The following is a 24,839-nucleotide window of genomic DNA, read 5'->3' on the forward strand; positions in this document are numbered from 1 at the left end:
AGGGCTCCACCGCACGTCCGTTCAGCACCACGACATGACCGGAAGTCGACTCCAGCTTTAATTATTAAAGACGTAGCGTTCCTTGAGGGAAAGCATATCCCCCGCCTTCTTTCATGCCAGAGGTTTAAACCATCATTAAACTGTTTTGATCAAACCTTGAAAATGATGTTATTCACACTCACACATAGGCTTGTAAGATCTCACACAACCTGTTAGCACTCAGAGGACATGAAAAACTCTCAGCTACTACCACATCAGATTTTAGCTCATTATTTGTAAAATTGAGTTACAGCTATTTTTGTGCTTGCTTGTTTTGATTAGCTGTAGCGGCCTTCTTTAATTAGCTCAACTCCAAAAGGTAATCAGAAGTCTGAAGTCAGCCTCCCCATCATCACAGACATCTACACCTCTAGATGCAGGAAGTGAGCCATCTGCATCATGAAGGACCCCACTCACCCAGCACACACTTTTTGCCCTGCACCCCTCAGGAAGGAGGTTGAGGAGCATGAAGTGTAGAACCACTAGACTGAGGAACAGCTTCTACCCTGAGGCTGTTAGACTCATGAATATCTAACCAGAATAATCACTGTGGAAAAAAAAATTACATCATGCTGCTGCTGATCTATTTCATGTTGCTGTGTTCATTCATGCTCATCTGCTCACACAGACTCATGTTTGGCATATTGTTTTTATGCTATTAGTGCTTTGTGTATTTTTAATGTTTTTCTTAGTTCATATCTTTGATCTTATTACTGTTTTTATTTTACATTTTATTGTTGGATGTAACTGGGACCCCGTGTACATAATTTTGTTCCGCCACGTGGTGGAATGACAATTAAAGAAACTGAGTTGTAAAAAGTTTTTTTTTTTTTTTTTTAAATTGAAAGTTTCATTAAATTCTATATTATGATTCACACGTTATTTTGCTAACAGATCAACCTGGTTGACTCCAAGAGTTGTTTTAGGCAAAGAACTCGCACAACGAGTAGAACTTGGACGATGTGCTGGGAAGGATTTTCATCTACAAAACATTTTAGCACAACATCTGTAAAATGGACTGAATTATCATCGTGATTGTTTTTTAAAGTCAGGTAGTTGTGGCAACTTGATTTCATTGGTTTGACTCCAAAAGTTATTTAGATGTGTTTGTACTTTGAATAAATATTTTCTGAAAATTCATTAAAAGCTGTTCATGAGGTATTTTGCTCACATATAGTTTACTTCATAAAGGTACTGTCAACATTTTTAACGGAGTTATTACACACTGTTTGTGCTCAGCATAATCAGTCTTGGCTGCTGCTACACCAAATATTAGATCAATATTTGTAAAATGAACTGGATTATAGTCTTTTTTTTGTGTGTGTGTGTGGTTTTTAGTAGCTTACTGTAGCAGCCATGTTGAACTGAGTTGACTCAAAAAGTTACTTTCATAAAGATTGACCTAGTTTATGACATGTTTTGGTAACAAGCAGACACACAAACACACTCGCTGACATGAATCAAAACATTATTGTGCACCTTTTTAATGCAGCGGTGGGTCATAATTTAATTACAGGGAGGTTTTTGACACTGCTGACAACAAAACAAAGGTATAACGTCCTAAAATATATATTCATATTGCAATGACTGCTCATGAAGTGAAGCAGTTTCTAGCAGGTTAGTGTTTTTGTCTTGGGATTCATGTTTTGAAGCACAGATTCAACGAACAGATGAACATCAGTTTTTAAAAGAAAGCTCAGACAAAGATTTGTGGCCTCTAGACGCTTGTCCTAGATCCAGACTTTGACAGATAAAGTACTTTGGAGAGTACGCTGTCAGACCAACCCCGAACTGAAAACACTCTAAATGCATCAGAATAGACATAATCTAGTCAACACTGGGATGTGTGTTCGGTCCTTCCTGTTTCTGCAAAGCTTTGTTTCAGCAGTGACTGACAGCAAACACAGAGTTAACAGACACGAGCGCTCTCCTTTAAACTTAACCAGCTCGTGTTTGTTTATGAGCTGGACAGGTTTATGAGACCACGTTACAAGACGATATATTTATGAAACAAATGCAAAAACATTTGCTCGGCTTGTTGCCGTCTTTGAATCCAGCACTGTTTGGATGATTCTGTTCTGGTATCTCTCGTGCTGAAACGCAGGACAACAGAGAGCTGGTCTGTGATCTATTCATCTACTAGATGTTATTACAAGTGAAGCGCGAAAACATAAGAACGAGGACCGAAAAGGATGAAAAATGCCTCACCAGAAGAAGGGGAAATTTAAAGTGGGCTGTGTTATCAGCTCGAGGGAGAAATGGGCAGATATGAACCGATGCCAGATTTGCCTTTTTAAAACCTGCACCCATAAAAACACCCACATGTGAACACGTTCGACGGTTTGATGTGCACAGCTCTGCACCTCCCATATCTGCTCATTTGCTTTTATTTCACCCAGTGCAGCAGTAACAGACATGATTAGTGGGGTTTAATGAGCTCTGCAGAGATGAGAGCTCTGCTCTCCGATTCACAGCTGCAGAACCCCCGGGGTTCAGCTCCACCAAAGCATGCAGGCTCCTCACTGTTCGCACCAGCTCTGTTTCTTCATCAGCTTGTAGATGTGGGCACCGTAAGAGGTTTGGCATTAGGCACATTTGCACAACGTATGCAGCTAATGTTTGGTTTATTCATAAATGTTCAAATCTCTCCTGTGATAGTTTGTCTTTCATTACGTTATTTAGTCAAAAGCAGCATATTCCCCACAAATAGATGTTTTGTTTTTTTGTATAATGAGGCAACGAGTCAGTGGTTTTGAAAACATTTAATTATGAAAATGATTTATTGTGCTAATAATGCAGCTTCAGATTTCAAGATTGTTTTAGGAAATCCGACAGGCTTTTTGTGAAATAAATAACTTTTCCTTGGCTTCAAAGGGTCCCTTTTTGTTTCACTAGTTAGGTTTTATGTATTAGTACACATATTCCTTTTGAGATTCATTCATGCATAAAATATGTTTTAAATATATGCATTATTGTGCACTCTATTTTTTGTGTTTTGAATTTTTGGCATTTTTTAAAAGTGGTCCTCATCAACAGTTCTTCAGGCTTTTTGATGGTCTTACACTTTTTTTGTTTTTATGTCTAGGTCAGTCTTTGTGCCGGACATTATGTGCTTTAAAATATTATGATAAATGGTTTTTGAAATATTTTTTGTTATGTGAAGACACGCACTGTGATCCATCCCTTGAGTTTGAAGATTGAATCGGTTTTCCTTCCTGCCAGCCAACCACCTGAACACTGACCTGACAACAACTAATCAACAAAGCAAACAAACACTTTTGATAGTGGTTCGGTACAAAACAAGTACTTACATTTTTTTTTTACAAAGACTGTGGGATCACTCAAGATTTTTACATTTCCCCCTCAAAGTTCTCATCTTGTTGTAAAAGTATTTAAAGTTTATTTTTTTCTTCCTCTCCTTTGTTTCATTACATCAAAGTTCATGTTCAATAATCCAGGTAAAAATCCAACAAAGTTCAGTCAGGTCCTCTGGATGGTTTCTTTTTTTTATTGAGACGTTTCATCCTTCATCCAAAGGACTTCATCAGACCGAGGAGCCACAACAAACTCAGTCCACAAGCAGCACACTCACATAGTGGGGTAACCAGTTTGCTGGTGATAAGATGGTTTCTGGGGCCCACCCTCTCCCCCGTCGACTCCTCTGAGGCAGCCATAACCATAGGATTATTGAGCATGGACTTTGTTTTAAACCACTTTGGCTATGGATGCCTCAGAGGAGTTGACGAGGGAGAGGGCGGGCCCCAGAAACCATCTTATCACCAGCAAACTGGTTGGCCCACTATGGGAGGGTGCTGCTTGTGGGACTGAGATTGTTGTGGCTCCTCGGACTGATGAAGTCCTTTGGATGAAGGATGAAACTTCTTAGGAAAAAAAAAAGAAACCACCCAGACGACCTGATTTAACTTTGTTTCATTACAATCTGATGATACACCTGTTGTAGTTTTTCCTTTCTTGACTCTGTTAATTATTTTTTTTTTACAAATGTATTTTCTGTTTCATTTCCTGCTTTATGTTAGATATTCATTCAATTCAAGCCCTTTAAGCAACCCCCCCCCCCCCCCATGAATTTATCAAACGTATGATTTATCGAGTCTGAGCAGAATGCAGATAATGGAGTTTTACACAGAAAGAGAAACACGAGAACAATAAGGGCTGATGGAGAACACATATTCAGACAGTTGTCATAAAAGCAACAGTTTATTTTTATAGTGCAACTTAATAGATTCAATACAGTCAGAAAATTGCCACCTAAAGAATGCCCTTCACACTGATTTAATAAACAATTTGCCATAACATTTAAAACACAGAACCTCTGTGGAAAAATATAATTTTCCCAGTTTTGTGTATAGTTCAATGCAGATGGAGGGAAATGCACATCTGTTATAGAGCAGCCCCAGAAATGGATTTTAGCTCGTCTGAACTCTATTTCTCAAAGTTTCTCCAAGATTTCAGGTTCCCTGTGAACAAGTCCCATGAAATAAGTTCCTTTTTAACTCGGCTCTCACCCCGCTGCTTCGCCTCATTCTGTTGAATAGCTGCATATACTCTTTTTCAAACATTATTTTTTATTGGTGGTGACTTTATTTCCCCTGGCACCCAGAGTTCTCTGAACAGATAAAGGTCGGCAGGGATGCCACTGTTTCTGCTTCATAGGAGGACATGTAGGACATTTTGTGTTCTTCCAGTGCAGGTGAGAACCAAAAACAGGAAAGAAATGAGAGAAATAAAAAGTGAGCAACAAGATGAAATGACTTTATTTGCATTTCCTTTTTTCCTACCACCTCCTTTCTTCTGCCTCTCTTTCAACACTTTCATATTTTGCTGAAAGGAAGCCACAAGTACAATTTATTTCAGGAGTCAGATGAAGACACAGAAAGACAGTCTGGCGTATTAACAAAAAAGGTTGAATCATGTCATCTGGACTTCGTTTTTTTGTTAAAAAGAAACGTTTCGCCCCTCATCCAAGAGGCTTCATCAGCCTGAGGCCTAGCCATCTGGTATTACCCAGAAGCCACCCTGACTCTTGTGTTTCAAGCCTGCCTCAGATACCCCTGAAGCCTGGCCTTTTCACTAATGGTTTCAAAAACACAAAGTTTGTTTTCTCAGTCATCCAGGTATATAACAACAAAAAAGGTTGAATCATGTCATCTGGACTTGTTTTTTTTGTTAAAAAAACGTATTATACAGCATTACTCTTGTTTACCTGGTCAGTTATTAATTTTATTACCTTGCAGAAAAAAAGCATTAACATAATCACGTTTAGATGTTGTTTAAGCAGGTGATAATTATAGCTTGTCCAAGTTTTTTATTTTTATTTTTCCAGGAAAAAACAAATCACATTGAGATTAAAAACCTCTCCAAAGCAGAGTTTAATATTCAACTAGAGTCCTGGATTCAGCAAGGACCATTAAGTTAGATAGTTACACAAAAGGAAATAAGAAACCTGAGAAAGTAAAATACAGTGCCTTAATATATATTTCTACAAACTAAAAATAACATGCACATGGAATGGAATTAAGAACAAACCTCCTCAGTATCAATTTAAAAGCTCTCAGATACTAAGCCAGTTAATTTCCAGTCATTCTGCAACATATTCCATTCAAAAACAGTTTTTTTTTCTGTACAATTAGATTACATATGAAGGTAATTGTCCAAGTATTGCCTTTTTATATAAAAACAAGCCAACCCCCCTTGTAGTGGAAGATTCCACTCTGCTTTGTAAAGCTTGAAGCAAATCAGCAGTAGCTTCAAATAAATTGGCCAGTCTTTCATAAAATGCCACATACAGTCAATATGTTTAGTGTTATGGCTGATGAGTGTCAGATGAAGAATGGTCCTCATAAAGCGTACACGTGTGCAGATTGCCAGTTCAATACGTTTTTCTTTAAAAGGAACCTATTGATTTGGTGTTTCAGTTTACCGTGATCTTTCTGAACCACCTGTAACTTGTTGCTTAATGATCATAGTATTGACAATCAGTGCAGGATATTCGATATGCGGGTTAAAGGTTACCACGAGTGCTGAAGCCACTTTACAGCAACAAAATGTGTGCATTGATGTCAGCGGAGTGTAGCTTTCATGATCAGTAACTATGGATCAGAACGTCATCGATAATCGTTTTCTCTGCAGTTCAGGAGTTCACCTACTGTTTAAAGTGTCTAAAATAGAAGATGTGAAGCATTTTGATTTTTATTTATTAAATAAATGGATCACGTTATTTCAGTTTAACACTTATTTCACTGTTACACTTTCACTGAGCTCCATCTGAACTTTATTTCAAGCACACAAGTTATCAGTCTTCAGAAAAATCTCACAGTACTGCATCAGATCCCATATAATGTTATTTACAATGTTTGACCAGAACAGCCATAATTCCATTATTTATCAACATATGACCTAAATTTAAAACTATGGCCTGATAGGAGGCGGGCAATGTGCTTTTAGAAAATGCTTGGCCTTTAATTAAATTGTCATATTTTTAAATGCTGTTATAACAATTTAAGCTGAAGTGAATCCAAAGGTTAGCATTAGAGACAAAGAAAAATGTAAAAAGTTATGATAAAAATGTATTTTCATATCAAACTGCATAAACATACTTTACAGGTAATAATATATGTATGTATATAAATATGCATGGAACATGCATATACATGATGAAGTTGCTCCATATTTTTTGTATTTGGGATTAAATCATTTACTATACAGATTAAAACTGTGTAGCCTATATTTAATGGGTAAGAACTGCTTGCATTTAATTTGTCCACTAGAGGGCGCCATAAGAACAGTTTAATTTACATTTTACCAAAGACTGAAAGAATGTTCAATGCAGACTCACTGTGTTGTTATCATCCCTTCAGTAAAATCACACTGACACTAAGAATAAGAAAACTTGAGGCTTTTTAAATTTAATTAGCCACAATTAAATAGGATTAGTAAGAGTGAAGACCAAACTATCAGTTTATTTCTTTATATAAGGTTGTATTAGGAGATCCAAAGTGTCTGAATTGAAGCCACACCTGCCCTGTTCACATATTCATGATTCTGATGTCTGCTCAAGTCTCACCTCGGGGGGACACGCTCTTCCTCTTCAGCCTTTTCGCTCCTTTATCTTTTCTGTCTTCAATCCTGACTTGTCAAGTTTTCTCCTCAAAGCTTGTTTGCTCAGAAATGTCAGCCACTGTGAAAGAATTTTGTTATGCAACACATTAATCTATGCTTTCCCGCTCTCCTTTATTTATCTACTTATAGAGCAAAGGCATTTGTGCCTGACAGAGGCTTTCTATTTGCATCCTGGAAATACCTTCTCAAGACGCTTGACCTAAAAATCCTCCTACTCACACGGATTAAACACGTTGTATTTCTCTATTTGGGCAGAAATGTGCCAGTGGAGGCTTCTAAATAAGCGTAGAAGATTTAATGGCACACAGTTTGTATAAAAAGCACCTTTGGACCAATGCCCAGTGCCCTTTTCTAATAGACAGCACTGCGATTTTCAGGTTTTGGAATAATTTAAATGCTGGAAGGAGGCAGAAAGACAAATAATGACACATTAGGGGGTTTGGCGCAGCAGCTCATGAAAATTTTAAGATATTCATGCTAAACTGCAGAAAATATGAAAATCACATTTTCTTCCACACTTCCATTTATCAGGAATTTCCACCAGAAATAGTTGTGGTGACCCTTCAGAGATTGAGGGTCAGTTATAAGTGAATGGGAAGTGAGCTGAGGAAGTCTGTGCACTCGTGTGTGTGTGTGTGTGTGTGTGTGTGTGTGCACGACGGAGGAAGTACAGTAGAGGTGGTTTACTTTTAATGTGAGAGCCTCACTTGAGAGGAAACCTGAAAGGAGAGGTCTGCCTGGAACACACAATAAGGGCAGGGAAACAAAAACAGGATGACTCGCAGGCCCAAACGGAACATTCTGGAGCAGAGATGGTGTTGGAGAAAGTGTGTGACAACAGGAAACCAGTTATCTCTGCTCGTCTTCTGAAACAGTGAGCGACGCAGTCACAGCGTACTTCACTGGCTTTCATTTACACTTCATTGAAATATTTAGCCTCGTCTGCCACTTTTTTCCTCATAGAAAATGAATTGAGCTCATTTACATCTTTCGTATATTTGCATCTGTTTACAACTGTCTACTGCTCCTTTCTTATCTTGTCCTGGTTCAGCTTCTTTCTGCAAATGTAAAAATTTTCCCAGCTACTTTCAGCTACTTTCAGCTGTTGTTTTCCACTGTTTTGTACTCCTTTCAGATTCTTTCTGCCAACGACAACATTTTTGTGCTTCTTCTAACTTCTTCCTGCTAATTTCAGCTTATTGTTCTCCTTTCCGTTTATTTCTGCAAATGTCAGCTTTTTCTGCTATTTCAGCTACTATTTAGATGTTTTATGCTAATTTAGCTTTTTTTTTTTTTAATTCCACTTTTTTTTTTGCACTCATTTAAACTTTTTTCAGTCTAATTCAGCAAAAATGTGCTTTCTCTACTTTTATTCATTTAAGTCATTTAAGCTTCTTTTTGCCTTTTGTAGCTGCTTTTCAGCTTTTTATGCCAATTTCAGTTCCCCCCCCCCCCCTAGATAATTTCTACTTTTTTGTGCTAATTTCTGCTTCTTTCAGCCCAATTGGGCAAACATGTTCTTTTCTTCTGCTATTTTAATCTTGTTCTACTTTTTCAGCTAGCTTATATCATATTTTAGCTACTTTCAGCTGTTTTCAGATGCATTTAAAATTTTCATAGTAATTTCTGCTACATTCAGCCTAATTAAATTATTTCTGCAAATTTCAGCATATTTTTGACTAGTTTCAGTTATTTCAGCTATTATTTAGCTGTTTTCATGCCAATATTAGCTTTTTCAGCTAATTCCATTTTTTTTTACTAATTCAGCTGTTTTATGCTGATTTCAGCCCCCCCCCCACCCCCCGATAATTTCTACTTTTTTGGGCTCATATCTGCTTCTTTCAGTCTAATTGGGTCAAAGTTCTTTCTGCTTTCTCCTGCTAATTTAAGCTTGTTCTACATTTTCAGCTAGCTTTTAGCATTTTTTAAAACTAATTTCAGCTGTTTTCAGATAAATAAAAAAAAAAATTCATGGTAATTTCTGCTACTTTCAGCTTACTTAAATTATTTCAGCAAATTTCAACTTGTGCTCCTTTCAGCACATTTCTGCTAGTTTCGGTTATTTCAGCTATTAAGCTGTTTTCATGCTAATATTAGTCAGCTAATTCTTCATTTGTTGCATTCATTTCAAATTTTGTGTTCTTTCTGCTTTCTCCTGCTGATTTATGCTTGTTCTACGTTTCAGCACGATCTAAAAAAAATTTTTTTTGTTAATTTCAGCTATTTTTCAGTAAGTTCTTCTACAATACGCATTCACACGGCATTTTTGCAGGAAATGGAATTTCTCTAGTTTCATTTTGGCAACACAGTAGATTGGTGGTTAGCGCCGTTGCCTCACAGTAAGAAGACCCTTGGTTCAATCCCCAGGTTGGATATCTCTGTGTTGAGTATGTTCTCCTCTTGTTTGTGTTTTCCCTGTGTACTCTGGTCTCCTCCCACAGTGCAACAACATGCATGTGAGGCTGCCTTCAGACCAGGCCTCCCTTACAAAAGAGATCCGTGATCTCAGTGGGATTTGTCTGGTTAAACAAAAGTTAATAAAGTTACAAAGCGTAAGCTCGGAGGAGACCGTGTTTTTGCTGGCAGCTCCTAAACTGTGGAACGACCTTCCCTTGAACATCAGATAGTCCTCCTCCCTGTCTGTTGTTAAACCCCTTCTTCAAACCCATCTCTTCCCCCCGGCCTTTGACACCATCTGTTGACTTTTTTAATAATTTTATCTAAAAAAGTGAAGTCTGGTCTTCTGGACGGGTTCAAAAAACAAATAAAATTTTAGCGCATGCATCAGGATATTTAGTAATTTTTACAATTTTTTATCGACTGATTGATGTATGATTGTTTTTTTTTTATGTGTACAGCACTTTGGTCCTGTGGGTGTTTAAAGTGATCTATAAATAAAGTTTGTATGGTAATAAATACATTTCAACAACATTAACAGACAAAAGTAAATGTTCTGCGTCATATGATTTTATTTCTGTGTCTCTGCAGCTGTGCAGTCGCTGAACAGCTTGAATGACCAGATAGCAAGCTTCATGGTGACGAGACCCAAATCCCTGGAGAAGGAGGAGCAGGTCTATTCTCCTCCAGAGAAGGAGACGATGCACAAGTCCATGAACCTGATGAGGCACCTCCTTGGTGATGCTCAGGTACACCACAGTTTGGACTCCAGCTTAATTTAGCGTATGGTTGCACCACAGATTGTACACACAATGAACTTTACCAGCAGATTTGTAGAAACGGTTTTATAAGAATAAAAATGTTAAACTTTTTGCTAAATTTGGTTCATACATGCACTTGTGATGTTTCACATTCACTGAATCTGTACAACACATCCTGGGTTTTTTCTTACTGAGCAGAAGTAAAGTACTTGCAATGAGTATTTACCAATACTGAGTAATATTTTGAGTTATAGTTTCTCTGCCTCTGACCCTAGTATTTAACTTTTTACATCTAAAATAACATAAAAACAGAAATGTAACCATGATTGTTAAGGCCATTTTTACTATTCACCTTGCATTCTTATATCAAGTGCTTCATTATATTTGGCCATTTTCATTTATTTAATAGAAAAAAAAAAGAAATTAGAGAAAAGAAATGCTTAACCAGCTGTGTAATCAGGTAAATTATGTGATTTTTGAAGAACAAATGTCAGAAAAATGCTTTTATGTGTGAAAAGAACAGCAGAAATAGACGTGCACTTTAGCCACCAGCAGACTTGAAATCAAATAATTCATCTCGTGCTTAATTTCGCACCACTGCAAGTTGTTTGTGAAGATATCGAATGCTGCTTCTGAGCTTTTCCTTTTAAAGGGTCTCGGATGAAATGAAATATTGACCGTAACAGGGGTGAAACAACAAGGTTACACTTCACCAGAGTCTGTTGCCACTCCAAAAGCAATCTATTGTTGTAGAAAATCTCTTACTCTCTCATTTTTACCTCCTCTCCATGCACCCACAAGAAAGGTTACATTTTCATTCATGCCATTTGTAGTCAGAAGTGACCCCACTGTTTGTGAAAATAGATTTTCTGGCTCAATATTCAGTCAGGTAAGAAGCTAAAATGGGTTTAAAGATTTATGGACTAATTGGCAACTTTTCTTAATAAATAAGCTCAATCATTATTATTGTGTATGTGAGACAATGAGGTCATGATACTCTTTTTTTCCCCAACGTTCTTCTCTTGTTACACTCTTGTTTACACGCTTCATATAACCTTTGTTAGGACAAGGAGGAAGAGGAGAAGAGGAGGGTCTAGTTTGTTAAGAGCTCTAATTAGTAAAGGGAGGATGCATCCTGCTCTGGTGACAATGTGTGATTGAGTTGTTTGTGAATTAATACACGTGTGCTTGTTGTATTAATTTGTCACCATGCCATTTCTATCCCAATTAATCCTGATGGCAAATGTGCAGCACAAACTGCTGTTTATTAGATGTCAAATACAAAATAGTCGTGCTCATCACATAGATTTAGTCTTTATTTATCCGTTGTTATAAGTAGCTGTTGATGAAAAACAAGAAGCAACAGAAAGAAAGTGTAGTTTGTGAAGCTTTAAAGTGTTTTTTGGTTTAAAAGCTGATTGAAAATCAGCTGCATGCAGATTCATGACATGCACAGACTGTTGAGTGACTGTGGACTGACCCTGAACGCTCCTTACCTTTTTTTTTAAAAACTATATCTTGTGCCTTCATTTATCTTTGTTTAAAAAATTGGCTGCCAGGAGTCTGTCTGGTCATTTTCCTTTCCTGAGCTATTCCGCCAGCCGCCGTTCTCCTTCAATCATCAGCCTTTTTATTTTTGCCATTTTGCAGGTAACATGTCATCAGCCAAAAGATTTCTCACCATTTTGTTTTCTCAGATCCAGAGCCTCTGTGGAATATTAAACAGCAAATGTGTCAATGAAGACTAAAAATGTATGTTCAGTTGGTCTATTCTGCAGAGAAGTAGGTATATGAAAGAAAAAATGTTGGTAATCCATGAAAAGGTTCCAACATATAAGATGGTTAAATAGTGCTACTCCTTAAAGGTTTCAATAGCAACTTCATTTAAATAAGTTTATTATCATGATTAGAATATATTGTAAATAATATGAAAATAAAGGTATAACATTCTTTGAAGGAATGCAGCTCGTCTTCCAAAGATCCAAAGTGGTTCAAAACCACTTTGGAACCATGTTGGCATGGCTGCCTCAGAGGCTCAATGGAGTTGACGGGGAAGAGGGCGGGTCCCGGACACCATTTTATCACCAGCAAACTGTTTTTTTTCCCCACTGTTTTTCATTCATTCAACCTTTATTTATACAGTTTAGTTCCCATTGAGCCTTGGGGACTCCTTTACAAGAGAGACTTGTTACGTACAACACACAGAGTAGATGAGGAAAAGAGAACACGAGGGTGGTCGAAGTAAAAAATAAATTCATATCTCACACCATGTCCTGGTCGGGGCACAGTGGAAAAGATGCATAAAAAGACCTCGCAACATAGCACCATACAATGACATCATAATACATTTATACATAGAAGGTTAACAAAGGTGGTGAGTTGTCCATGGACACTCCAGAAAGTTCCAAAGTTCTGATATGATGGTGCAGTGTCTATCAGCAGCACAGTTCTGATAAGGCCACAGATGTCCTCGTAAGGGTGGGCAGGCAGAGCTTCTTAGTTTACGTAGCCTCCAGGAGCAATTTGAAATAAGTTGGCCTATCCAAGGCCAGCGAGGAGGCCAAATTCAGATAAACAGTTGTTTTGGGCAGGCAGACTCTACTGACATGTCTGCCTTCAGTTCTGCTGGAACACTCAATGGTGAATCCAAACAGCCAAATCCGTGGACATTCCACTGGTCCGGACTTGTTGGCTTTCTCCAAGGTCGAATCCTTCATGCCGGTGAGTCCTAGGAGCCGCAAGTGGGCCACAACTCTCAAAAATTGCATCCAACTTACGGTTCAGCTCACAAAGCATATCAGTCTGAGAGCTCGAAGCACAAAGTAATCCTTTATATAAGGCTGGCAGCTTTACTACTGCCAAAACTGCTGCTGACGTCTTTAGCCAACAACCCAGGTATCTGTCGTTTCCAAAAAGCAGAAACCCTGTTATCATAAATCCAACTATGTATGCGTCTTCTTCGTCCTCAACAGACTGCACAGACAGGCACATCATCTTCCAAACACCCCAGGAATCCATGACATATCCAGCTGAGTGTGTCCCTTCAGGGCATGAGGGTTCTCCTGGACCCTGTCTTCCGGTAGAATTTTTATTTTTTTTAATCAATTGTGTTGAGAGACCAGCTGACCAGATCCATAATAAATTTCGATTCGGAAGATGTGTTGAGAAAGGCTCTGAGGAGGGTCACAGGACAAGAGAACAAAAAAGCAGGAGGAGGGAGGAGCGGGTGAAAGTGACTGTCTTTGTTGAGAGCGAAAGAGAGAAAGGAAGCGTAAACTATTGGAGTGTGCTGCTTGTGGGAATCAGTTTATTGGTGGCTCCTCAGATTGAAGAAGTCCTTTGGATGAAGGACAAAATGTCCCACCAAAAAAAAAAAAAAAGCGTCCAGAAGACCGGAATGAACATTGTTGGATTTTTACCTGGATCAATGAGCATGAACTGTGGTCTTTCAGCTAATTCCACACCACATTTTAGCTCAATAGCTGTAAAATTCACTGTGTTAGAAGCTGAGGACATGTCTTAAATAACAGAAAATAAAGGTATAACATTCTTCGAATGAATAAATATTGCCCTAGAAGCTGAGAGTCATTCAAAAACGAACTGAGTGTCAACTAGTTGCGTTAGATCTTAAATTTATCATGAGATTGTGCATGGCATTTGACCAAAACAACTATATCTCTGTGATTTCTCATTATAAGATGATCTTAGCCCCCTAAGATCATCTTATGATGAGAAAGCACAGAGATATAGTTGTTTTGGATTAGGGTTAGGGGTACTCTAACCCCGAGATGGGGTAGAGGCAGGGCAGCCGACTTGGGACCTGAAAGTCCCACGCTTGATCCCCAGCCATTCCCATATGTTGTGGTGCCTCTGAGCAAAACGCCTAATCACTAATTGCTCCCTAGGCGCTTACATAGCTGCCCACTGCTCCACCTGGGTGCTTCTCAGGTGCAATGGGTTAAATAAATATGAATATAATATGAAACTGGAGGTTGTTAGGTTGATTACATGAATATGTAGGCAGGAGTACGTAGGTACTCTTATTGTATTTTGATTGATAAATTGTATATATTTTAATGCATAGAAATGCCCAACCAGGGACTGGAGTCGTGAAGTAGCTGTAGCTATATACTCTTTGTGCAACGCATCAGCCACAGACTTGTTCTGTTCTATGTTTATGTGCACTGTCCCTGTCTAATTAACTAACTAACTAACTGAAGAGAACCAATGTTGCCATATGGGAACATACAGTGATGACAACACATAGCACTTATACTTATTAGTTTAAACCTCTGGCGTAAACTGAAGCGGGTAATATGCATTCCTTCAAGGAAAGCTTAGGCCTTTATTTATCAAGAACAAGGTTTGTAAGCTTGAATTATCAAGGCAATTTATTTTGATCAGCTTCTACCATCTGACTTATAAACTTGTTGGATAAGGTCATTGATGACACATTTAAAAGCTTTTAGCTGATCAGATCTGCCCTCCCCTTCTTCAGCATGGAAGATCATGACTCAACATCAGAGTATAGACGCTGCTTTTGTCCTTCAGAACTGGACTCACTGCGGAGCTGCTTCATGTGGGTCCTTCTCTTTTACACCGACCCATCTGGTGGGTATCCTGCAGTCAAGCTGAGAGGAGATCGGCTGCTGAGCTTCTTTCACCGACCCCACCCCCCTAATTCCCTTCTCCATGCTGTACTCAGCTGTGACTACATTAGATGAGCTGTCACTCATCACTGGTTGGGAATTAGGAGGGGAGGGGAGTTGGAGAAGGAAAAAGAGAGTAAAGCTGGGGCCTACGGGTGCGCAAATGCAGTTTAGAGGCCAACAAAGGTGACTTTGAGAGTGGCTGAGCAAAGACACTGATAAATAAGATCTGTCTGACCCCCTGCACCCTCCACTTCACTCTAATCATCAGTGGAGAGCTGCAGACATGTCCGTCACTCTTGCAGAAAAACAGAAAGAGGAAAGCAGACCCTCCCCTCCAAATCTGAACAATAAATTTGGACAAATACTCTTGCTTAACCCGAGCTTCAACGATAAACACGGTAAAGAACATCAATAAGGCTTGCAGCAAATCAAACAGACCAAGGCTGCACTTTAAAAAGACTTTAACGTGCACAGACAGGATCGATGATGTTAGCGTTGCTGCTTGTTACAGAATCAATACTGTACAACTGTAATGTGTAAAAAAAAAAAAAAATTTAATTTTTCTTTGACAAGGTTACTGTTTGATTCCTCACTTTAGGCTTGTAGTCAAAAACTACCAGACCAAATTCAATGAAATTAAACCGAAAACGTTTTTTTCCATGATTTTATTTCCAAGAAAACCACAGCAGAGTGTCTTCTGGATGTACTAACAAGTAACAGTTTTAATGTTGCTTTTCTCTTTCGCCCTGTAACACAATTAGTTTGATGATACAAGTTAAACTGACTTAATTAACTCTAACAACATTGATTTGAAACAACAGTGACCATAATCGCCTTCCTTCTGCCATATTGACCTAAATGCAGATCGTTTTCAAATTAATATTTCAGCACGAATGACTGACTTCCACATGTATTAGCCAATAGTACTGAACTCAAGCCCAGGGTCATGGAAGAGTGCATCCAGGAGGTTGCATGCAGTCTCAGAGGACTGGGGTGGGGGGTTGAGGGTAAATGTGTGATGGGTTTGGCCGGGTCAGTCTGTCCCTCTCCTCCTATGGCCTCATCTGGCACCACCAGAGAATGATTTTTACCCATACATAATACATCATCTCGGTTCCATCTGCCCTCTCAGCCCGTCCTTGGACTCTGCAGGTCTGTCTAATAGGCATCGCTCCAATCAGGAGCACACAGATAAGCTATCATGTGTGACTGTGGTGAAGGCTCACTGTGGCCCAGTTCACTTTCAGTCTGTGATACATGAGCATGGGAATAGAACAATTTAGTTTAATAGAGTAGTTTTTCTTCATCTACCTCTGAAAAAAAAATTGTTTTTGATGGTTTTACTCCACTTTCAAACATCCACTACCACTAAGATGCACCATCCACTAAATGCTATAATAAGCGTAAACACGTTCATAGCGTTTGAGTCCTCTTTGTGAAGTGATGGCTTCGTGTTAAAGGCAGCGAACTCAAACTGAGGCTGTTTGCTTGATGTTTTATTTGTACATTTCTATTTCTGATTCGACTTCTCCAGGTCATATTTTTTACTTCCCAGTGAATTTTATTCATGGTGACAGAATTCACGTAGACAGGGTCAGACCCTTGTCATTCTTAATGTTGCTCCGGTCCAGGTTGATGCGCTCGATTCAACGTTTGAGGGTTTCTCATTCACTGACTTGACTTATCCAGCATGACCTGTTAGAATAAGGCTGTCAATACGTTCTATTTATTTTATTGTTTGTTGTGAACAGGGTGGTGGTTGGGGGGAAGACAGGGGATTGAATTAAATACGTGAGCTCCATGAATTTTTAAGTCTTCTTGCTGGTGAAGTTCTGTGTTAAGCAGATATCCAGTAAGGCCTAAAGTGAAAACAACTGTCTAACAGAAGCACCGTTCTGAGTTTTGCCTACAGAAAAACAAATAATGTTAATAGAAATGCCTTAATTATGACATTTATAATTCTGCAATAAAATGCAAAAGTATTACATTATAATTTAATGCTGCTTTGATTTTCTATAATGAGCGGAGTGAATCTCACTGTTATTAAATGATAAAAAATATATTGTTTGAGTGTCGAATGCTGCAAAACTGTTATTTCTTTAGAAAAACATTTGTTATTTATACAGATGGGCTAATCATTAAAATTATTGCAATTTTACATTTCTGGGAATCATAATTAGGTATGCACATCCATGCTTTAATTTTTTTACTCAGTTATTCCTGCTGTCATCATTATTAATAATAATGATAATTAATATTTGTTTGTATAGAATGTTTTTAAAAGCAGATGAACTCGAAGTGCTTCACAAAATACAAATAGAACTGACAGCAATTGCAATCTGACCAAAGCAACAAGAACAGATTGCTGCTTTCAGAAGAAGGACGTAACAAGTTCAGGGTTGCAGGGAGCTCATGTCTCCATCAGCCCTAGGGTTAAAGGTCGTCCATCACTGGACAATGTAGGGACAAATGAGAAACAAACATTCACGCTTTCACTCACGCATAACGACAATTTTACTGCAGTAAATTACCCTAACGTGCATCTTTTTGTGCAGTGGGAAGAAACTGAAGTACCCAGTGAAAACACACGCATGAACAGAGGAAACCCAAACTCCTTGCATAAAAGGCACAAGCTGGGAGTTGAACCTGCAACGTTTTAGCTGTTAGGCTATCAGTGCTGACCAATTATCCCACCGTATGCACAGTAGCACAGGAATGGGCAAGTTATGGAGGTCATAAAATTAACACGAAACCTACGTTTGTATGATTAAAATCTTACCTATTGAGTTCAACTAAGAATGTAGTAGTAATAATTCATAATATACCGTATTTTACGCCATACAAGTTGCTCCAGTGTATAAAAATCACATCAGTCCAAAAATGTCTGATAAAGTGGAAAAAAACATAAAAAGGTCGCTTGGCTGCATAAGTTGAATTTATTATGTGTCACCGGTCACCGCTGACCACCGGGAAACGTGAGCCGGTGTTGTGCCAAAAATCGATTGGCGGGGGGAATGTTCCCCACAAGGGGGGAATCCACCTCCGCTGTGCGGCGCTGTTCCTTCCGCCGGGCTGACTGCACGGACCCCACCTGTTTACAAACTTTCTTTCTGCTGCTCAGTTACCGTTTTGAGCTGTATATTTTTATTACCTGCAGTTTGTAATCTGCAATATAGCACTTTTTTTTGTTTGTTTGGGGGCATTTTATTTGTGTTAAGTTTTTCTCAGTTGGGGTAACGGGGTAGAAGAACAACATATAAATGCCTAGAGGGCCCTCTAGTGGCTGCAACTGGTAATGTTTACTGGTTCATGTTTATGATTTAACATTTCAAGCGTCAGTCAAAAATTGCGTTATGAATATGAAAAAAAAACGCATATTAGTCGCTTCTGTGTATAAGTCGCAGAACTTGCAAATTTATCCAAAAAGATGTGACTTATATGCCGTAAAATACGGTAATCTTATTCCGTGTCTCATTCCTGTTTTTAAGCCACAGAGCTCACTTTTCTAAACTATTATAGAAAAAAATATATTATTAGAACTGATAACTGTCCATTTCTAAAAATAATAGTTATTAGTGGCAGAATAGTGGTTGAAAACTAAATGAATGTGTGCCATGAATTTGTTTTATACTAGTGTAATTACTGAAATGTTTGACTTTGTGTGGAGATTTTTTAAAGCTATGTAAATAGCAAAACAAGCCAAATTGGACTACTGTGGTCTCACTGAAATAAACGAGGACACTACCTTTCAGTTTTTGAACAAACATTGGCATATCGTACAGAAAAAGCAGTACTTTACTGTCTATATTCTGTATCAGTGATTACTAACATATGCAGCAAATGTGGTAAAAGTTATTTGGCATTAATTGTCACAATTGTCTCTTACTTTGCATTAATTATGCTTTTTATGCGTTTCAGCAGCTGAAAAGTAGGCATTAGGATTCATAACTGCTATCACTTTTACTAGTAGCTGGTTCAATATTAAAAAACAAACCTGCATGAGTCGTGTTGTAGACTTTGTGAGAAGTCACTGGTCTACTGATCTGGTGGGGCACTTAACATAAGTTAGGCGAGAGCTGAAAGATTCTCTAAGCGTTTAACACCCTGCTTAGTGTCCATCTTCCACTGACTGGGAACAAACCCTACTCTCCCTGCGCTTTAATCTTTACATCAGAAGTCAAGACCTGGCTCTAACAAAGTCCTAAACTAGCTGTGAGAATAGCAACGTGACAACTTCACTGATCCGTGCTCTGATGCTGTGGAGAGTTCGAGACTACCATCTCTCTGTGGAGGTCTCTGAAACCAATTGGAGCAATGACTCACTGTCGTTTTTATTCTCCTGAGACGGAGGAAGATAAAAGTGCATCCTTCAAGGTCATGCACAAGCTTGAGGTCAGGTTTGGGGAAATGGTCAAGTGAATAAATTTACTCCGGAACAAAATGTTGTTGGATAACAGGCTGAGAAGTGGCTTTAAAAATCATTAAATTTGTCAATACTTATTCTCAGAAATAGCTTTATTGAATCCCCACACTTTATTTTATTATGCGGGTAAAATTTCAAGTGTCAAAAAAATTGGGGGAAAAGATGCAAAGCATTTGTTAGTCTTAACTTTATCATTAAGGGTGCTAATGAGTAACAATTGCAGTACCATTATTACCATCCCATTCAGTTTTTTGTCTGGTATCTTATTGCGTAGTTTTGAAATAAACATTCAAATTGTATACCCAAATGTGTGGCTCGTTTAAGAATATGAAAACAGTGAGCCATGATTTTTGGTAGCTGTATACTTGCAAAACATGGGTAACACTTACAAAATGAGTCAAAGTGGTTAATGGTCTTTTAGGCCAAACGGATGAGAAAATCCAGCCTTATTTCTGAGCTCTGTAGACTTTAGAGTTGAAACAAGTTACTGGAAGTTGGACTTTGTATGTCTGAACTGGCACTTTGATATGTTTAATATTTTTTACACATTTTCAGTTTAAGTTTTACAATTTTTATAATGTTCTCTACAGAACCTTGAACTGATATTTGATGGTGTCACACTATTGAATTGTCTAAAATTACTTTGAATCTTTTGCAAACAAACTCTTGTGACTCCCACAACTGTTTTTGGAGCCTGTACAAATTATACTTTAAAATGTAGAGATTTTTGTCTTCTTTCACTCAGCGTGACTCTCACTGCTATAGGACTTACAGCGTTCTCTCAAATCCCCCCAAATGCAGAGCGAGCACACTCAAGTTCAGGCTTCAAAACTAATCTTCTAATCTTTGTTTTTATGTCCTTTTAACATTTAATGGGAATTTTATCCCAGGTTCCACTGTTGCAGTCAAGCTCTCAGCAACTGGCTTCCAGTTTGTGTTGGTGTTTGCTACACGAGGCAGGTGAAAGTGCTGCACTGCAGAATGGTTTGTGCCACGCAGAGAAACTCACACCGTCACATTCACTGCTAAGATGAAGTGTTTGATCACATTTCAATTTTCCCATGCCTGAAACCTGCTCCTGTAATGGTGGCGCCACGAACAGATTTCCTCTTATGTCAGACATTTCAGGGCTGTATTTATGTTACCCTGGAGCTGCTCGTTGCACGTGGGTCTCAGTGTGAGACATATAACAGAGGGTGAACCTCATTTTGGACCATGCTGACTGAAATATAATAAGATTTGAAATATCTGGTAAGAAGGAGCAAGTGGTTTCATGTTTGACAGATAAAACTATTCATGCTTGCCTTATTGCCTCATCCAGGACCACCAATAACTTTATTATTATTTCTTAAATGAGGTTGAAAAGAATCATCTACTAGAGAGTAGAATGAACATTTCACAGATATGATGGGTTTTGTTTTGGAATAATCACATTTTGGTGGCTCAAAATTTACAAAAAAAAATAGAAAATTGCATTTCCTGCTAAAATACAGAGTGAATGCTTATTGCTGAAGAACTTGCCGTAAAAACAGTTGAAATTAGCTAAAAACATGCTGAAATGTAGCTGAGATGGAAGAACTAATCTAAGTTAGTAGAAGAATGCAGAAAGAACACATATTTGTGGAATTAGCTAAGTAAAACAAGCAAAAATGAGCACAAAAATCAGGAAATTAGCAAAAAAAATGTAAAATTACCAATGACGACAACGACAACAACGACAAAAGAAAAGTTGCTTAAAATGCACAAAAAAGCTTAAACTACCAGAAGGAAGTGGAAGGAGCTGAACTGAGCTCAAAAATGTGGAATTACTGAAAAAGCTCAATTTAGCACAAAACAGCTAAAAAGTAGCTGAAATAGCAGAAAAAGCTGAAACTAGCAGAGGAAAGCTGAAAGTAGCAAAAAGTACCAAGAAAAACTTGTATTTATCTGAAAGCATCTGAAATTTGCTAAAAAAAACTGAAATAAAAGTATATGTAGAGCAACCTTAAACTAGCATAAGAAAGCAGAAAGAACACGTTTGCTGAAAGACGCAGCAACAAGCACAAAATGTTTAAATTATCTGAAAAAAGAAGCTGAAATTGGCATAAACAACTAAAAAGTAGCTACAAAAGCAGAAGATGAAATTACCAAAAGGAAGTGGAGAGAGCACATTTTTGCTTAATAATGCTGACAAAATTTGAAATGCAAAAAAATGTGGAACTAGCTGAAAATTTTAAATTAGCATAAAACAGCTGAAACTTGCAGAAATAAGTTGAAAGAAGCATAGCAAGCTGAAATTAACAGAACAAAGTTAGAAGCACAAAGCTGTTGTAGTTCGCAGAAAGAATCTGAAAGGAGCACAAAACGACTGAAAGTAGCTGAAAGTAGAAAAAAATAAAAAAATAAAAATTTGCACAAGGAAGCTGAAAGAAACTGAACCAGAACAAAATGTGAAAGGAGCAGTAAAAGGTTGTAAACAGACCTAAAGATTTGAAGGATGTACATTTGTAAAATGAGCTCAATTAATTTCCTATGAGACAAAAATGGCAGAAAAGGCTAAATATTTCAAAAAGCCAAAGTTGCACCAATACCAAAAGTCATAGCAGGATTGTCCTGAAAGATTGTTTCAAGTCAGTACGGTTTTGAACAAACAAACAAACAAGTAAATAAATAAATAAACAACATGTTTGGCCAAAGTTTCCAACAGTTCATATTTCTCGATTATGAAAATCTTGACATTCAAAACAAACAAAAAAAGTGTTTGACAAAATACAAACTCAAACTTTTCCAGTTGGAAGATACAGAGCTATGAAGTGAAATGATCAATTCTGCCAATCAAGCCAACATAACTACAGTTCTGTTTTTTAAATGGCGTGCGTCCACCCTAACATTGAGGTTACATCTGCATAAACGATACAGAACAAAACAGTATTCAGTACATGTACAGAGTACACAATAAACTCATATAAGTACACTGTCAGCAGATCACTCTCCTCTTCCACTAAAACACAACTGTAGGACGCTGCACTGTCTTTGATGCTTCACTTTCCTGCAGCAGGTTAAAATCTCTAAAACATTAAAATACGTGCAGTCTGTCAGTCCGTAACCTAAAAATATGAAACGAAGCATTTGCTCTGGGTCATAAATATTTGGAGAATCCAGATGAAAAAGATTTTACCGTCACTTTTTTTGAACTTTCTATGTTTAGTTGTGCTCGGGAAGATTTTCCTCGTCTTTGATCTGCAGCAGTTTTGATCAGCTCTTAAAGAAGAGAGGAGAGATTTTAGGATTAAACACCAGACAAAATGAGATTACGTTTAGTTTCCTATGAGAAACTCTTAAGTCTGACTACAAAGTTGACCTACTCAAGGTTAATATTGGTTAGTTAATGAAATGTTCCTCTGCTCTTGTGTTTGACGTGCACGTGCAGTGGCTATGTTGCCTTTGTTTTTTATGTGCTCATCTGAACATAAGTTCACTGTTAAGTTTCCCGTTGCACTATAAACATATTCTGCACCTTTTTGCAGTGAAACTACAGGCCTTTGTCAGTGTTCAGTTTAGAAGTCCAGCTTCACTAGAGTCCATCTGAGTTAACATGGCAGCTTGATATCACCAAGAACAGCAGTTTGATCGCAGGAAGAGAAAACATGCTGTACTGTTCTACAGTATTTTTGGGCCAGTTGAGGTGATTCAGCCCCTGGGCACCTCCGGGCATGTTTGACCGTGAAGAGGTCCCAGGGAAGACCCAGGACACAATGGAGAGACTGTCTCTCAACTGGCCTGGGAACATGTTGAGGTCCTCCCAGAAAAGCTAGAAGAGGTGTCAGGGGAAAATGTCTGGGCCTCCCTGCTGAAGCTGCTGCCCCCACGACCAAACTCTGGAACAAGCGGAAGATGATTGATTGGTTGATGGATGAATGGATGGATAGAAACCTGTTCCTTGTCCAGCTCCTTTGTCTCATCCTAAATTTGTTTTGTCCATGCAGGCACATTTATAGCTTCTGTCTTCCTTCATTTTTCCAGTTTCAGTTTGAGGGTGATGGAAGCCGACTGTTTTTCTGTATTTTTGCTGACTGTCTCTGGGCACGCTTGGGCGTATTTCAATTTAGCTCTGTCTGATAACTCAGCCTCCCCAATAGATAATATGAAATTAGAACAAATGACTCCCGCCTGTCAGCAGACAGTTGTGTCCTCTTCCCCAGAGGCGTTTGGCGTTGGCTAAACAAGCCCTACGGTTTCCCATTAGAAAAAGAAAATGTAAAAACACAGAGCAGCACATTTTAGCGGCGAAATGAAGCAATAGTAACCAGCTACCTCTTCTTGGGTTACTCAACAAATTGTAAACACAATCACGTTTATTTATTTCCATCTACAGTCAAATAAATGGAAAACAACATTTGTTTTTCAGTCCCATAAATCCAAACCCAAATGTCTTGGCCGTAACACTTTTTGTGCTTTTACATAACATACTTATACTCACATATACATATATACTGGCATAATCTTCTTAAAAATCCCTTTTCATGTTTGTTTTTAGCCCAGTTGTATGTTCCAGAGGAGGCGATAATCCTGTAAGCCTGTTTGAGTGTGAAACATTATTAGTATGACATGATCTGGATGGTGAGACAAGATGGTTCAATTGCGTGTCGCTCCTGGGGAACACGTTCAGATGAAGGTAATTTTGCGTTGTGTCGAACTATCTGGCATGAGTTATGAGATATCTTGTCAGATTGGGGCTCGTTGCCAAAGCCGCTGCAGATGGCTCATATTTCTGAGAGACTGCATCGGCCTCGAGTGCAGGGCAGTGAGGGAAATATCCTGAAGCCTTAAGTTTACTGACTCACAGCTGCAGGATCAATCTTTGTAACATTGATAAGTCTGATTATTCATCCATCCATCCATCCATCCATCCATCCATTCATCCATCCATCCATCCATCCTTTAGCCGCTTCTTCCTTTTTGGGTCAAAGGAGGTACTTGTGTCCATGTCCAACTATCACTGTGCGAGAGGCCAGGGACAAACTGGACAGGTCTCCAGTCCATCACATGGACACATAGAGACAAACGAGACAAAAAACCATTGACTCTCTCACTCACACCTAGAGACAATTTATTGTTACCAATCAGCCTAACATGCATGTTTTTGGTCTGTGGGAGGAAACCGGAGTATCCGGAGAAAACCCATGCATGCACCGAGAGAACATGCAAACTCCACCCAAAAAGGTCCCCGGATGGGATTTGAACTGGCAACCTTCTTGCTAAGAGGCTACAGCTCTACCAACTGATCCACCGTTTTGCCCTACTTATTGTTTGATTTAGAAAGATACTGAACTTTTTATGTGCTTCTGAATGTTTAATTGTTACTGCCAACTGTGGAAAAGAAAAAGTGGACAACAACGCTTTTACCGTGTGTGTGTGTGTGTGTGTGTGTGTGTGTGTGTGTGTGTG

At 38.5% G+C, this 24,839-nt stretch overlaps 1 protein-coding gene across 1 annotated transcript in view; it reads left to right on the top strand.

Annotated features, from left to right (window-relative positions):
- Nucleotides 1–24,839, top strand: part of kazna (kazrin, periplakin interacting protein a) — a 188,298-nt gene that overhangs the window by 20,689 nt on the left and 142,770 nt on the right. The window contains exon 2 of the mRNA XM_037684930.1: nt 10,168–10,325. Within this exon, the coding sequence (XP_037540858.1) occupies nt 10,168–10,325 (158 nt within the window). The remainder of the gene's footprint in view (nt 1–10,167; nt 10,326–24,839) is intronic.

This window comes from Nematolebias whitei, chromosome 11 (genome assembly GCF_014905685.2).
Source record: "Nematolebias whitei isolate Nwh7 chromosome 11, NemWhi1, whole genome shotgun sequence".
Classification (NCBI taxonomy): domain Eukaryota; kingdom Metazoa; phylum Chordata; class Actinopteri; order Cyprinodontiformes; family Rivulidae; genus Nematolebias; species Nematolebias whitei.